Here is a 15,672-nt window from a genome sequence, read left to right on the forward strand (position 1 = left end):
CCATTATTCTAGCTCTTCAATGGTCTCTATTTATTACACTGTGCAAGGGTCTATTTAAAACTTATCGTACCGTAATGAAATTTTGAAGAATTGAAAATAGGCCTATAACCATCCTTGGTTAATGATTAAGAATCTATATGCAAAATTTCAAGTTAAGCAGTCCAGTACTTCAGAAGTGATGATGCGTCAAACATAATTTTCCTATCCCGTACGTGTATAAGCCAGTTCTTTACTTTATTATAGAATATTAAGGCACCGAGCTTCGCTCGTTATTTTCATTTATGGATAAAAAGAACACAATTCTCTAAAATTATCGTGTTTATATTTCACACCTGGCTATAAGTCATCTTATGAATTTTGGGGATGCGATATTTTGATTTTTCACATACTCACGCGCTCACTCACTTTTTTACTATCCACAGCTGTTTCAGCCAAGGATGAATTATCCTTTCAATGTCGTTCAACGAGTTTTCCCAGGGATGAGACCTAGTGCAATCGAATCTTTATATCATAAACATACTATGTTACGAATTTAGTGAAAATCGTTAAAGCCGTTTTCGAGATCCATTACATAAATAATCAGATATATAAATACAGAATTTTCTTGCTTAATATAATAGGCTATAGTTAACGAATGCAAGTTATAGAAATCTGACTAAATCATTGAATCATTTTGTATCATTGAATCAATAAAATAATAATAATCTGTGGAACAGAATAGTGGTAAAACTATGATAGTGCCGGAGGTGTCTCAAACACAATAGTAGGTTCATGAACTTTTTGAGAGTCATTTCAAAAAAAAGTTAAGGAACAGAACTGAAAGTTGTCAACCTTATCATTTTACCTCCATTTAGAGAGGCTTTTGTTTGAGCCGAATATAAAATGTGAATAAAGCTCTATTATTATAATTATAGTCAACGCTGAAAAAAAAGATTTCATCACCAGGAACACTATAAATTCTGTAAGGGAGCAATAAGCCATTAATTTGAGTTGAACATAGTTCAATCACTTCCATTATGTTATAAATCGATACGTATGAAATTAATTAGTGTCCCCGACTACTACGAGTACAATATATGAATAAACATTTGGATCAAATATAAGGAATTTCTCACATCTCTCTTGAACTCGTATTTTTTATTCACAAAATATTAACGAAAAAATATATAAGTTATATTGAAAGAACTAACGTCTAGTACTCAAGTTTGTCTTTTTCTGGCCGTGCTACAAATAAATGTATGTATATGTTTGACATTTGTTTTTTCTGAAATATTGTCTAGAAAGATTTTCATGTGATTTTTGATGGCAATAACATTTGAATTTGGAAAAATAATTATCAACAAACACCTAACCAAAGAAAATCCCTGTGCTCTGTTCTAATCAAACGAAGCTTCCCAATGATTCGTTTCATTCATTCATACATACAGTAAATTATCAAAATGATAGGGAGAGGAAAAATAAGGTAACCTTGTGCTATTACTCTCTCAAATTTAGATAACACATAGTCCGAAATGGTGAGAACTTTTTCATATCAGGATAGTTTACGCTACGTCTGGATTTGATGTCATTGTTCAACAAATACTAATCTATAACCGAGATATAATCGAGATGTATAGGTATTGATTATATCAATGTATCGATTTGTTCAATTCCATTATTACAATCAACAATCAATATAACTTATGTTTCTGTACGTATAAGTTTATTAGCTATCTATAACCGCGTTAATAATGTTATTCATCAATACTTCACAAGAATTTGAAGACAAATTAAGGGCACACAAAGTGGAAACAACATGCAATTATAATCAGCTTTAATCTGAACTAACTTTTCTGTGTTTGTCAAACTTACACTTTTATATTTTTTTCACAAAATATATGTGTTATTTTCTTGCATTTGAATTTAAACAAAATAGGCCTACATGTTCATCGATATTGAGATGTAGTGTACCAAAAATGTATTAATTGCTCATTTCATTTTCTTTCTTCTTATTTTGGACAATTCTTTCGAGATTCCCATCTTGCCTATTTTTCTCATATTATTGATCCTGTTTTGTTAGTGTGGTACTACTGTCTGACCGAACTTTTTGCCTTCATCAGCTGTAGGAAGCTCTGGCTGGCACTTCTGTTCAGAATCATAATGGAACGCCTCAAACTCTTACGTAGGTACTAATTTTTCTTCCTTTTGATAATGTTTCGACATTATTAATCATATTTTATTTTCTTCAACTATGCTAAGGAAGCATATATAATTATTATCTATGTCTGATTGAATCTTGTATCAACCCTGTTGGGTAAGTCTTTACTGATCTTGTACTGATCCATTGACATAGGTTAGAACCACCTCTTTACTCAATCAATAATCTGATATTAACTTTATTTCAGCACCTATAAAGTTATTCTACTTAGTTTACATTCTCTTTTATTGTTTTTCTTGGTAAAGTTTCCAGTATAATAATTCTGTTTTTTACTTTCCTTGCCCTATTACCATAGGAAAGGAAAGTATTGCTTTCCGAAAAAAATTAGGGTACCCCAATTTCTAAATTTCTATACGTTTCAAGGTCCCCTGAGTCCAAAAAAGTGGTTTTTGGGTATTGGTCTGTATGTGTGTGTGTGTGTGTGTGTGTGTGTGTGTGTGTGTGTGTGTGTGTGTGTGTGTGTGTGTGTTTGTGTGTATATAGGTGCGTACAGACTTTCGCTCTGCTCCGCAACCGAACGTCACTCCAGCAGAGCGATTGATGATCGACCGGGGAGCAACAGTGGTTCGACCGGGGAACGCGAGAAGATCTAACATCTTCCGTAACGTTCATGATGGGTGCGTGGGCGGCGCGACTGTGGTTCGATGGGGGAACGAGAGCCGTACGAGGGAGGAGGGTGCTCGGTGCGGGTTGGAAGAGCATATATGTGTATGTAGATTTAGAGTGTATGTGCGTCTGTGTACACGATATCTCATATTCCATTAACGGAATGACTTGAAATTTGAAACGTAAGGTCCTTTCAATATAAGGATCCGACACGAACAATTTCGAGTAAATGCGATTCAAGATGGCGGCTATAATGGCGAAAATGTTGTCAAAAACAGGGGTTTTCGCGATTTTCTCGAAAACCGCTCCAACGATTTCGATCAAAGTTATACCTTGAATAGTCATCGATAAGCTCTATCAACTGCCACAAGTCCTATATCTGTAAAAATTTCAGGAGCTCCGCCCCATCTATGCAAAGTTTGATTTTAGATTCTCAATTATCAGGCTTAAGATGAATGAATGAATGAATGAATTTATTTGCCAAAAACAAAATACAAAAAAGCTTTACAAAAAATAAATATAAGTATATGCTACTGCACTTAAATCAAGATACATACATTTATTTAATTGGATATAATAACGAAATGATATCCTTTACATTACAAACAATAGTTTTAAAATGAAGATTCAATTTATGATCACATGCATAAGTACAGTAGGTGAGGCAAAAACACCGGCAAAAGGAAGATTCCTTGTGCGCCAGTGTGAGTCGTGAATCAGCTTAATCAGGGATGTAATATATAAACTTGAATCTAGCGTATGAAGTGTTCGAAAATATAATTTATAATATGAAGTTGATTATTGTATAAAAGTCAACGATTGGAAATAATTCAAGTTTAGCCATGCCTCTATGGCTCTTTTTCTGTGTTTATTATTTCGGAAATTATTAAGTGGAAATTCACTTTCTAGTATATTTATGAATTTACTGCTAATGTAGTAAAGTTGCCTCCTAAGAAGAGCTGAGTTGGTGTTATATATTTCATATTTTCTTATTGTATTAGGTCTAAGATTATAATTTATGTCATCGGCTAGAGGGAAATTATGCTCGTATTTGAAACTGTAATTTGTTATGCAACTAAGATAACTGTCGTATAGTTTTAACATCAAATTCACTGAACAAAATCTTACTATCATAAGTTCTAGGTTTCTTTAAAATTGTCTTTATGATGAATTTTTGTATTAGAAAAAGGTTTTTAATATGGGTATCGAAAGTCCCACCCCAAACTATTAAACCATATCGCATTAGGGATTCTACTAGTGCCGTATATACCTGTTTGCATTCTGAGAAAGATAGCACATTTTTCAAAAAAATATTGGTGAAAGAACAGTTCCCTGGGGCAGGCCGTAAGATGACAGTTTCTCTATACTTTTATTGTTATTTATTGTTAAAATTTGGAATCTATCTTCCAAGTAACTTCTTATAAACTTTAATGAATGACCTCTGAAACCATACTTCTCCAATTTGTTGCAAATTTTATCATGTGGTATGGTATCGAAAGCCTTAGATAAATCCATGAAGACTGCAAGTGGTTTTTTCTTGGAATTTAACATATCTGTTACATTGTTTACAAAATACACTAGCGCATCCTCAGTACTTTTATTAGGTTGGAAACCATATTGGTTTTCATTAATAATGTTATTTTTTTGTATGAACTTCATTATTCGTTTTTTAAATAATTTTTCAAATATTTTGGCAAGGTTGCTAATTAAGCTTATTGGTCTATAGTTACCTGGATTATTTTTATCACCTTTTTTAAGAATCGGTTTAATGTTTGCTATTTTGAATGAATCAGGAAATACAGCTGTTTCAAAACATTTATTTACGATGTAAGAGAGGGGTTCAGCTATTAGATCTGCTATCTGCTTTAGAGCTCTATTATTAATATTATCAGGACCTGGACAAGAGTTATTTTTTAGAGTTTTTATAGTTTCTATCACCTCCGGTGGATTTACGGGACTGAGAAAAAAGATGCATTCAATTCATTGGTTCTCTTATATGGGAAATCTGATGTGGTGGTATTTTGTTCAATTTGAGCAGCCAAGTTTTTACCAACTTGCGAAAAATGTCTATTTAATTCAGCTGAATCTATTTCTGGTTCATCATGTTTATTTTTTGTATCATCAATGATTTCATTTATGTAATTCCATAGTTTACGTTTATCACTCCTGCATTCATCTATTTTTGATCGATAATAGTTTGTTTTTGTTTCATCAATTAATCTATTTAATACATTTTTATATGCTTTAAGATCATGTTTCAGTTTTGTATTGAAAGGTTCTTTTATTGATCTCTTATATAATTTATCTTTAGTTCTTATTGATTTTATTAGTCCAGAAGTAATCCATGGCTTCAAAGGCTTATATCTGTGTGATATTTTTATTTCCTGACTAGAATTTTCAATACACTTAGTCAAAACCGAACAGAATATTTTTAGCAAAGCGTTAACGTCATTGGATTGATTTTCATAAATACTATCCCATTTTTTATTACTCAATAAATCCTTTAATTTTGTATAGTTAATTATTTTCTTATTGCTTATATAGTTGATTTTTTTATCTTGTTTAAAATTACTCAATCCCAAATGTAAAGTCACTGAGTAGTGATCAGTAATAGTTGTTTTAAATATGTTTCCTACCGCACTGTCAAATACATTATCAGTTGTTTTAAGAAATATGTGGTCTATAGACGACTCTGTTCGATTTGTAACTCTAGTGCTACCATTTATACAAGATCTAAAGCCATTTCCATTTAGAGTATTAATATATGAAGTTACAATATTATCGTTAGAAAACAAGTTTAAGTTAATGTCTCCTGCTATACAGATGTTATGATTTTGTGGCATTCTCTGGATGTAATCATCAATACTTTCAATGAATCTTATCGCATTCCTATTTGGAGACCTATAGATAGCAACAAAGTTTATATAGTTATCTAGCCCGGTGTTCACAATTATATTGATTGCATTTGCTTCACAGATATCACAATCTATATTCGTGAAAGATAGATCTTCTCTTATATAAACTATTATACCGTCACATTTATTATATTTAGCGTTTTTGTTTACAACTCGATAACCATCTAGATTGAATAGAGTGGGTTCATACTTTTCAAGCCATGTTTCGGTTAGTACTATTATATCATATATTAATTTGAAATTTTCCAGACAATATACAAAGCTGTCAAAGTTTTTACTCAAACTTCGTATGTTCATGACATAAATATTAAAGTATTTTGTATTAACCCCATATCCTTCAGGTGTATAGATAAAATAATCATCAATTACATTTGAAAGTTCGTTATCATTTTCTAGAAGAGAATGCAATTCCAGTAAACTGTTCATTGTAGATTATTAGATCGATAATAGATACCATTTTATCCGGTTTTTTATCCACTCGCCTCCTTGTCGTCAGCTGTTGTTTCCTCTGTGTTATCGGTTGATAACTCCTTCAGTGACTGGATGTTGTGTATACGAATAGTCCGAGAAGCTTCATTTTTCTTGACGAAAATTTTTCCAGTCTTTATCCAGGTGAATTTGAAGTTGTTCTTCTTTGCTGCCAGTCTTGTTTCATTGAATAGTTGTCTTAATCGAGGTGTCAAATTTTCATTTATGTAAACAGGTCCATCTTCAAGATTTTTATTTATGTGTGTGGTGCGTAGTCCCTTGAAGACATGGGGGTCATTTTGTCTCATTTCCTTTTGATATGCCCGGTTCGAACCCACTAGAACGTATCAGACACGGACCGTGTCAGACCATGCCAGGCACGTAAAATAACAACTATGCCCACTACACCGGATCAACAGCGGTCTATGCCAGTACATTACGCGTATGGTACGCGTATGATACGGGTATGATACGCGTATGATACGCGTATGATGCCCGGTCAGAAGTTGTTGGGAACGCGTCAGTTAGCAAGAGAATGTAGCGGTGAACTGGTTACCAACGCGGTGCATACGCGGTTACAACGGGGTTTGCAGGCGTCACGTGCCATGCAAGGAGCGTTCCGTCACAGACAAAATATACTGGCTGACAAATGTTGACCTGGACGTGCATGGCACGCTCCGTGCTTGGCCGGTGACGGAACGGTCTAATGGGTGCATTACATATCAAATGATGCAAAGAATATTTTTTTGCATGTGTCGGTACGGGCACGGTCATGGTATGATACGTTCTAGTGGGTTCGAACCTTTATAGTTCATAATCCAATTATCCCTGGTCTTCCTTGACGAGAATGCAACAATAATAGGAGGGATTTTCTTCTTATCTCTCGTTGGAAGTCTATGCGCGGCTTCAATTCCCAGCCTCTCATCATTATTACCTATGTTCAGGACCTTTGCTGTTTTTCCGATTATTTCTTCGATATTCTCATTTTTAGTTACTGGTATTCCATGAATCTCTAAATTTTTCAGTCTTCCATACTGCTGCAGTTCTGTTAATTCCTTTTCCATCTCAGAAAGTTTTGTTTTCAATATTTCGTTCTCTTTTTTTAGGGTGGAATGATCGCTTTTATATTCCCCTATCTCTTTATTATATTCATCAATTTTTGCAGAGAAAAATTCCACAGACTTTTTCAGTTCAGAAACATTTTCATTGGTCTTTTTCATTTCGTTTGTGATCTCTTTCATTTCTTGTGCTATGGTATTTCTAATTTCCCTTTTCAGTTCAGCGATCAAGTCACTGTTTCCTATCGTCTGAGTTTTAGACATGTTAATTAACTTATCTTTATTCGAACTCTTACATTCACTGCATCGCCACCTGCGGGCGGATTCTTTAGATAATTTTTTATAATTACTTTCTGTAAAATTAGCGCATAAGAAGTGAAAATGCAGCTTACACTCAGAGCAAACCAATAAAGTTTTTGAACTGATTTCCTTATTGCAATTACAGTCGCATCTTTGCATAACGTGATAAAATCATGTACGTAGCATAGTTAAATTATAAATGAGTGTTCATAATTCGGAAGCAAGACTATGTCATTGCTATACTGTAGAAATTCTATTCCAAATTATATAGTACAATATACATAGGAATTGTTGTGAAAAGGGTGAAAATGCGTCAAGAGGGCTAACGTGACGGCTTAGGAAATGGAGGCCCCTGAAATTTTTACGTAAGGAAAAAAAGGATTCAGGTGAATGATTAAGAATAGGTGGGAAGTAAATCAGTACCGTAATAGAAAATATAAAAATAAAATTGAACTAGAAATTGTTGTGGTGCAGTTTTAAAGCAGAAAAATAACCTTACTTTTAGCAGGAATATTCACTAGTCGATGCAGGATTCACTGGTAACTTTTATCTCAGCACAGATAGATAGCAGAGCACAGAAACACAGCACTAACAGTTCGGCGTCCGAACTACGACTGAATACAATTAAACAAAAAAAATCGAGTGATCAATCGAGTGATTGAGTGATCACTAGCATCAGGTGATCAATTTTCATAACGGCAAGGAAAATTGTGTGAGTGCGCCACACCAGATTTTTGTAAATCATCTTGTATCAACCACATGTGGAACTGATTTATGCCTTATGCTATTTAATTTATTTCTGGTAACTTTTCAGTTGATTTGGACTGCTCTTCTTCAAATTTTTTCAATGTTCATTCTAAATTCATTTATGATTTGTCATTTATTCATCTTTTTGATTCTGTTCTCTCTGTAATGTTCCAACTTGATTATTTTGATCACTAACCTGTTCAATTCCGCTAGTTGACCATTCTGTTTAACACCTGATTAATTGCTGGAATCAATTAGTATTTATTCTGTTCCTAACAGGTTTTTTTATTCACCATACTTCAAATATTTCACATGGATTTTTAAAATGCGAATTATGGATGAAGCCAATCTTTGAAACCGATGTTACTCCAACAAAATGATACTACAAATAAAGGAAATACACCATGACATAAAACAAAGAATATAAGTATTAATTACAACAAGTTATTTTTCAATCTACTATCATTGCGGTAAGCAGAACATTCCATTCAACATTTTGTCAGCAATCCAGCCAAGTCCATAGAATTTTATAATGAAACACAATCAGATTGGGTAGATTTCAATTTGTCTACATAACCTGAAACATTATATTTCAATGGGGCAGGTTGAGCTTATACTTTGTATATCTGCGTTTCTCTACACTTCATCCCAATCTTCATTATCCGGGTTTTTCATATAGACTTTGTTAATTATTCTAAATTGCCAAATTATGTGACTTATTTCTTTCAAATGTTGTTATGGATATTTAAGTATGTTTGTTTTTTATTATAAAAATATATGAGATTCAATTGGACTTTCTTTTCTTCCAATCAAGATTGCCAAAATTCCTCATGACCAGCATAGGTTCCTATTGTGCTAAGCAGCTTTATTTGAGTAATTCCAAATGATGTTGGTCACAGTAGTCGACAGTCAAGCTGGGTTTTGCGTTTTTGCGTAAATTCCGTCGTCGACCACGACAGGGAGAGAAGCTCAGATTGGGTAGATTTCAATTTGTCTACATAACCTGAAACATTATTTTTTAATGGGGCAGGTTGAGCTTGTACTTTTTGTATTTTTGGATGGCAATATTTTGAAATCATTAGAAATGTCCAATCCTTGAATAATAAAGAAAAATAATTAAAGTTATTTGATCCGCTGTTTTAGCACTCTTGAAATTCGGACAATATGAATGTCAACAATGCTTGCCATCGTCGACTGCGGGAATTTGCACATAAACCAAAATGCACCCTTACTAGCTTGGAGCAGAGGCAGAGATGTAAAATGTGAGGTTAATTTTGTAATTTTTGTATTTGAAAGTTCAGGAGTTCTAAATCAGGACTGAAGTATCTTTTCTTTGAGAAAAAAATGGGGCAAAATTCTAGCCGTAGTGCTCCCCCTGTTATCTCCCCAAGTAGCAAAACAATATTGTCTTAATATTGGAAGGAATGTTTTCCCAATATTGTTAAATATATTGTAAATGTTGGTCAATGTTGTCAAAATACTCTGACAATATCTTTATGAAACATTTTATATTTTTTTGAAAATATTATAGCAATGTTGGTACATATTGCTAAGATATTTTGACAAAATATTGGAAAATATTGTCACAATATTGAGACAACATTTTTTAAAAAATATTATCTCAATATTGTGACAAAAATTATCACAACATTGTTCAATGTGTTGGAAATGTTGGTCAATGTTGTCAGAATACTCTGACAATATCTTTATGAAACCTTTAATATTTTTTGAAAATATTATAGCAATGTTGGTAAATATTGCTAAGATATTTTGAAAAAATATTGGAAAATATTGTCACAATATTGCAAAACATTTTTTAAAAAATATTGTCACAATATTGTGACAAAAATTATCACAACATTGTTCAATGTGTTGTAAATGTTGGTCAATGTTGTCAGAATACTCTGACAATATATTTATGAAACCTTCAATATTTTTCCTACGATATTTGAAAATATTGGTTGATGTTGGGAAGATATTTTCCTGAAATATTGAAATATATTAACACAATATTGATATTGAACCGAATATTTCCACAAAAAATTGTGGAAAAATCATCTCATAATATTGTGAGAAAATTATTCCACAGTATTGTGAGAAAATTATTCCACAATTTTGTACAAAAATTTTTGACACTATTTTACAATATTGTGAGAACATAAGGGTACAGTTATACTATGTGCAAGCTTGCTCAAATAAGCACTTTCAAGCTGGTACCTAGTGCCAACTTACAGTTGAAAATTTTTTTTTCAAATGGATGAAACACGTTATGATGTGCTCGGAGAGAATGGAACTAACTCTGCATTATTCATGGATCATTTCTATTCTCTCTGTGCATGTCATGAGGTGTTTCTATGCATGTTACCAGATTCTGTTTTTACCTGTAAGTTTTCACTACCAGCTCGAAATAAAGTCGTTACCTTTAAGAAGCTTCTCGTACAAGGATGGCGGGTTCGCAGTGGACTGTAACAGCGGTTTTCTCGTTCGGGTTGGCGGTAGCACGTTATTGTAATAAGAAATCACTTGCACTGGCTGGGGGGAAAACATGGGCCCATGTCGCAGCGAAGAGGTCGTACATTTATAAGTTCTTTCAAAGGGAGGAAAAATTGGTAGCGTTAGTGCACGTTTTAGAACAAGCCATCTTGACAAAGCGGAAACGGGCGAAAAATTAGTGGGGAGTGGAACAAGCCAAGAGAGAGAGCAGTGCCATCTACAATGGGCTTGGCGATATCATTGCGGCTGATGGCAGTGGCATGTTAGATGGCCATGGGTGAGCGCGGTTGATTCAAAACACACAGCCAACTTACCGACAGATATAAGAGGGAAACTGCCGAAGTTATATTGGCGGTAACATACCCCCCCCTCAAAAACGAACAGTTTTTCATAGCGGTTGAAACAATCTCCAGTGGGTCGGTGACAATACACAGTGAGAGCGTTGCACAAATGACCAGAAAGGTGGTGCAGACAGGAACAGTGGTGTAGCTAGGAGCAGCGGTGTAGACAGAAACAGCAGTGTAGACAGGAACGGCGGTGTAGACAGTAGCAGCGGTGTAGACAATAACAATCCTCACGGATGTGAGCGAGGCGGTCTTCATGCGGTGTGTGCGGTAACTTGTAGAAGGTTTCAAATGATGCGGTGAACTTTGCGTATGTCTCGAACAATGTTCCCAGATGCGCATTTGATAGTGACTACACGTACTAGTCCATCTTTACCAGGGTGTAGCGCAATAATCCTGCCTAACGGCCAGCTGAGAGGAGAGGTGTTGACAGATTTGATTATGACCAAATCGTTAAGTTGCAAGTTTCTTTCAGCGGTTTTCCATTTTGTGCGATTGATCAAGGTGCATAGGTACTCCTTGGACCAGCGATTCCAGAAATATTGGGTCATTTGGTTTGTAAGTCTCCAGCGGTGTGCGACCAATAGTTCCTTTGTCTCTATGGGTTGCGGTGGTGCGGTAAGAGGTCTACCAATTCGGAAGTGCCCGGGAGTGAGCACGGAGGCAGCTTCAGCAGGTTCAGAGGACAATTCTGTAAGCGGTCGACTATTTAGAATACTTTCAATTCTAACAAAAATGGTGTCATACTCTTCGTATGTAAGAGCTGTGTCCCCAATACAGCGGTGTAGCAGTGTTTTGGCGGATTTGACGGCGGCTTCCCATATGCCTCCTTAATGTGGAGCATAAGGGGGAATGAACTTCCAGTTTATGCCGTAGTTAGACAGAAAGCACTTCACTTCAGAGGGCATCGTCTTCAAGAGTTTTTCTAACTCATACATTTTTCTTGCGGCGGATGTGAAAGTCTTAGCGTTGTCTGAAAACAGAGTGTGCGGCGCACCTCTGCGGGCAATAAATCGGTGTAGAGCGGCGATGAAGTTGTTGACAGACATCGAGGACAGGAACTCTAGATGAGTAGCTTTGGTGGTCAAACATACAAATATGCACAGATAACCTTTTGTTGTTTGTGTGCGTTTCAATAAAGATGTTTTGCATGAGAAAGGACCAGCAAAGTCCAAGCCAGTTAAATTGAATGGTCTATTGGCGGTGACTCGTTCAGCAGGTAGCGGGGCCATACGTTGCTGTAGGTTGGTGCGGCAAAAGCGGTTACAAATGACACATTGATGTATTATGCGGCGAACTTGATTGCGGGCAGAGATTATCCAATACTGTTGGCAAACAGCTGCTTGTGTTGTGCGGGGACCGGCATGACAAGATGTATGTGTCGAATGATGAGTGAGGATACATGCTCATTTTTCGGCAGCAATAATGGATTTCTAGCTTCACTAGAAATCGGAGCGTGCTCAAGACGACCAGATAAGCGTATCAAATCGTAATCATCAATGTACGGTTGCAACGTTAGTAGATGCTTAGGACATTTTCCAGCTTTCAACTCTGTTATTTCCTTCTGAAATTTATCCCGTTGCACAACATGAACAATGAGTTTTCTAGCTATTTCAGCTTCACAGGCAGTGGTGTCAATTGAGGCAGGCGTTTCACAGGTTTCAATCTGTTTGACTATTTTGCAGCGATATTCATAACGGGCTGGTTTGATGCGGTTGACAAATCTTAGTATGTAGACAAAAATATGACATAGCTTCCCAAATTTGGATACACGTTCTATAGCGGTATACAAACGATTCTCAATTGGTTCTTCAACAGTAGCGAGAATGTACAGCGGGTTAGTTTTCATCTCAGGTACAATGTTGGAAACAAGATGATTGGACACGGGAAAGTCAGTGGCAAGACAACGAAACGCATTGGTAGTGTGCCACCAATCATGACAGGAGACGATTTTAGCGGGAGTCAAGCCTCTCGAAGCAATATCTGCACAGTTGTTAGCAGAAGTAACGTGATGCCATGACTCAAGTTTTGTTAACTGAGTAATTTGCTGTACTCTGTTGGCAACAAAAATCTGCAATTTGTATGTGGGTGTGTTGATCCAATCCAAGGCAGTCTTGGAATCGGTGTAGAGTCGAATTTCTTGTAAATCATATTCGGACAGCGTAGGTAAGATGGCGGATAGTAAACGAGCAAGCAGCAAACAACCCATCAATTCCAGGCGTGGAATTGTCATTGTTTTCAGCGGGGCGACATGACTTTTGGCGGCTATGAGACGGCAGTTAACATATCTATTTTCAGTCTCTTCATGAATATATATACAAGCAGCAAACCCCTTTTCGGAGGCTTCGGCGAATCCAAGCAGCCGGGTAGTAGAGCGGTTACAGGCGAGTAAACGCGGGATTACAACATTGTCCAAACGGGAAATTTCAGCGGTAATCAGCTCCCAATGAGCTCGAAGTGAGGCTGGAACCTCAGTGTCCCAAGCTAATTGCTGAGACCACAGCGTGCGCATGAATAGCTTGAACAGCATTATGAGAGGAGTGAGCCACCCAAGGGGGTCGTAGACTCGAGCGATGAATGATAGAACGGTTCTTTTAGTGATTTGCCCATTAAAAGGAGAAATGAAATAGCGAAAGTTGTCCGCGAGCGGGCTGTAGACAATTCCAAGAACTTTTGCAGTAGCGTTGTCATCAAACATACAATCTTGATTTTCCAAAAATTCTGCAGGCAAGTTAGCGATCAATTCAGGAGTATTAGAGTTCCATTTCCGAAGTTCAAAGGAGCCAAGCGACAATAACTCAATCAGTTCAGAAATAAGCGTTTGTGCTTCAGAAAAATTGTTACTTCCTGCTGGGAGGTCATCAACATAAGTTTGACTTGTTAAAACTTTACTTGCCAGAGGGAATGCTTCTCCTTCATCCTTGACAAGTTGTTGCAATGTGCGTTGCGCTAAATAAGCACTGGAAGTAAGCCCATAGGTTACGGTTTTAAGTTCAAATTCTTCTGCAGGTTCATGATAATTAGGTTTCCAAAAAACATGTTGGTGACGGCAGTCTTCAGGCCTTAACAAAATCTGGCGATACATCTGCTTGCAATCAGAAAGGACAATGTACTTGTAAGTGCGGAATTTGGTCAATACTTGAATAATATTGGACTGCAGTTTTGGCCCTGGTAACAAATTCTCATTTAGTGAATGCCCATTGGTATCCTTGCTGGAAGCATTAAACACCACCCTGATTTTCTGAGTGGGGTCCTTATTTTTAAAAACTGCATGGTGTGGAATCACATAGTCAGAAGCGGATTTGGCAAGTTCCAAATGGCCAAGCTCATGATATTCTGTCATGAAGTTGTCGTATTTCTTCTTTAGTTCTGAAGAATTTTCCAAGCGTTTTAATAATCCAAGGTGACTTCGATAAGCTTGCTTGCGGTTTGAAACAAGAACAGGCGCGCTAGGCTTGAAGGGGAGTGCGACTACATATCTGCCTTCATCATTGCGGTAGGTAGTGGACTCATAGAGCTGTTCACAGAGTTCATCTTCAGGTGATAAGAGTTTCGCATTTATTTGGACATCTTCAGTCTCCCAAAACTTGTTCATGACCTCAGCAAGTGGTTCTTCGCGGGCAAACATGGTGCAGATAAGTTGCATCTGATGAAGCGGAGCAGGCGAGTCCTCAATATTTAGCTTTCCACTCAGAACATAGCCAAATATAGTGGCGAAGGCAGCGGGATTTCCTGGTATAATAGCATTGGCGGAAGAAACAAATACATTAGGATAAATGTCAGCTCCGATCAAGAGGTCTATCCTATTGGGTTGGTCAAAACCAGGGTCAGCGAGATCCAAATGTGGAAGTGAGGTTTTGAGCTCACTGCTGATTGGAAAAGCGGGTAGGTCTCCAGCTATTTGCTCTAAGACAAGGGCTTCAGTTTGGAGAAAGGTGTTAAACTGCGGTCGAGATAGCAGTGTCAAATGAGTGGTACCTTTTACAGCGGTCGCTTGTTCAGAGATACCATCAATCTGAATGCGTGCGGGCATGATGGTGATACCATGTTGCTGGGCAGCTCGGGTAGTGATAATCGATCTCATGGAGCCACAATCCAATACAGCACGTAGTAATTGTGATCGGTTGTATTGATCAACAACGGCAACGATAGCGGTGCCCAGTAAAGCAGAAGCATGTACAGCTTTCACTTGTGCACAGCCACTGAAGGTGTCCGGCATGCCGGTGGATGAACTGCGGGTTGGGGTTGAGATATTGGTCACAGGCGCTGTGCCAAAAGGTGACGAAGAAGACCGTGAGGGACTGGCCGTGTTTTGCAGGATTCTCGAATCGGTACAACATGAATTACTTACATATTGTGATGAGTGTATGTCATCGGTAAACCGCTGTGTTGACATTGGTTCAAATCCTGGTGGCGGGGAGCGACAGCTAGCACCTCCAGAGGTGGAAGCTGGTTGGTAACTAGATATGGTAGGCCTATTATGAGAGCCAGAAGGGTAGCGATCTGGTCAGCGTTCAGCAATTAAAAAGGATTGTGAACTCTCA

At 36.9% G+C, this 15,672-nt stretch overlaps 1 protein-coding gene across 1 annotated transcript; it reads right to left on the reverse strand.

Moving 5' to 3' along the window:
* Window positions 1-12,443: 12,443 nt before the first annotated feature.
* Window positions 12,444-15,347, reverse strand: LOC120352953. The gene has a single exon (XM_039435308.1). It carries the CDS (start codon window positions 15,345-15,347, stop codon window positions 12,444-12,446), a length of 2,904 nt encoding a protein of 967 aa, XP_039291242.1.
* Window positions 15,348-15,672: the final 325 nt, after the last annotated feature.

This window comes from Nilaparvata lugens, chromosome 9, assembly GCF_014356525.2.
Source record: "Nilaparvata lugens isolate BPH chromosome 9, ASM1435652v1, whole genome shotgun sequence".
Classification (NCBI taxonomy): Eukaryota; Metazoa; Arthropoda; class Insecta; order Hemiptera; family Delphacidae; genus Nilaparvata; species Nilaparvata lugens.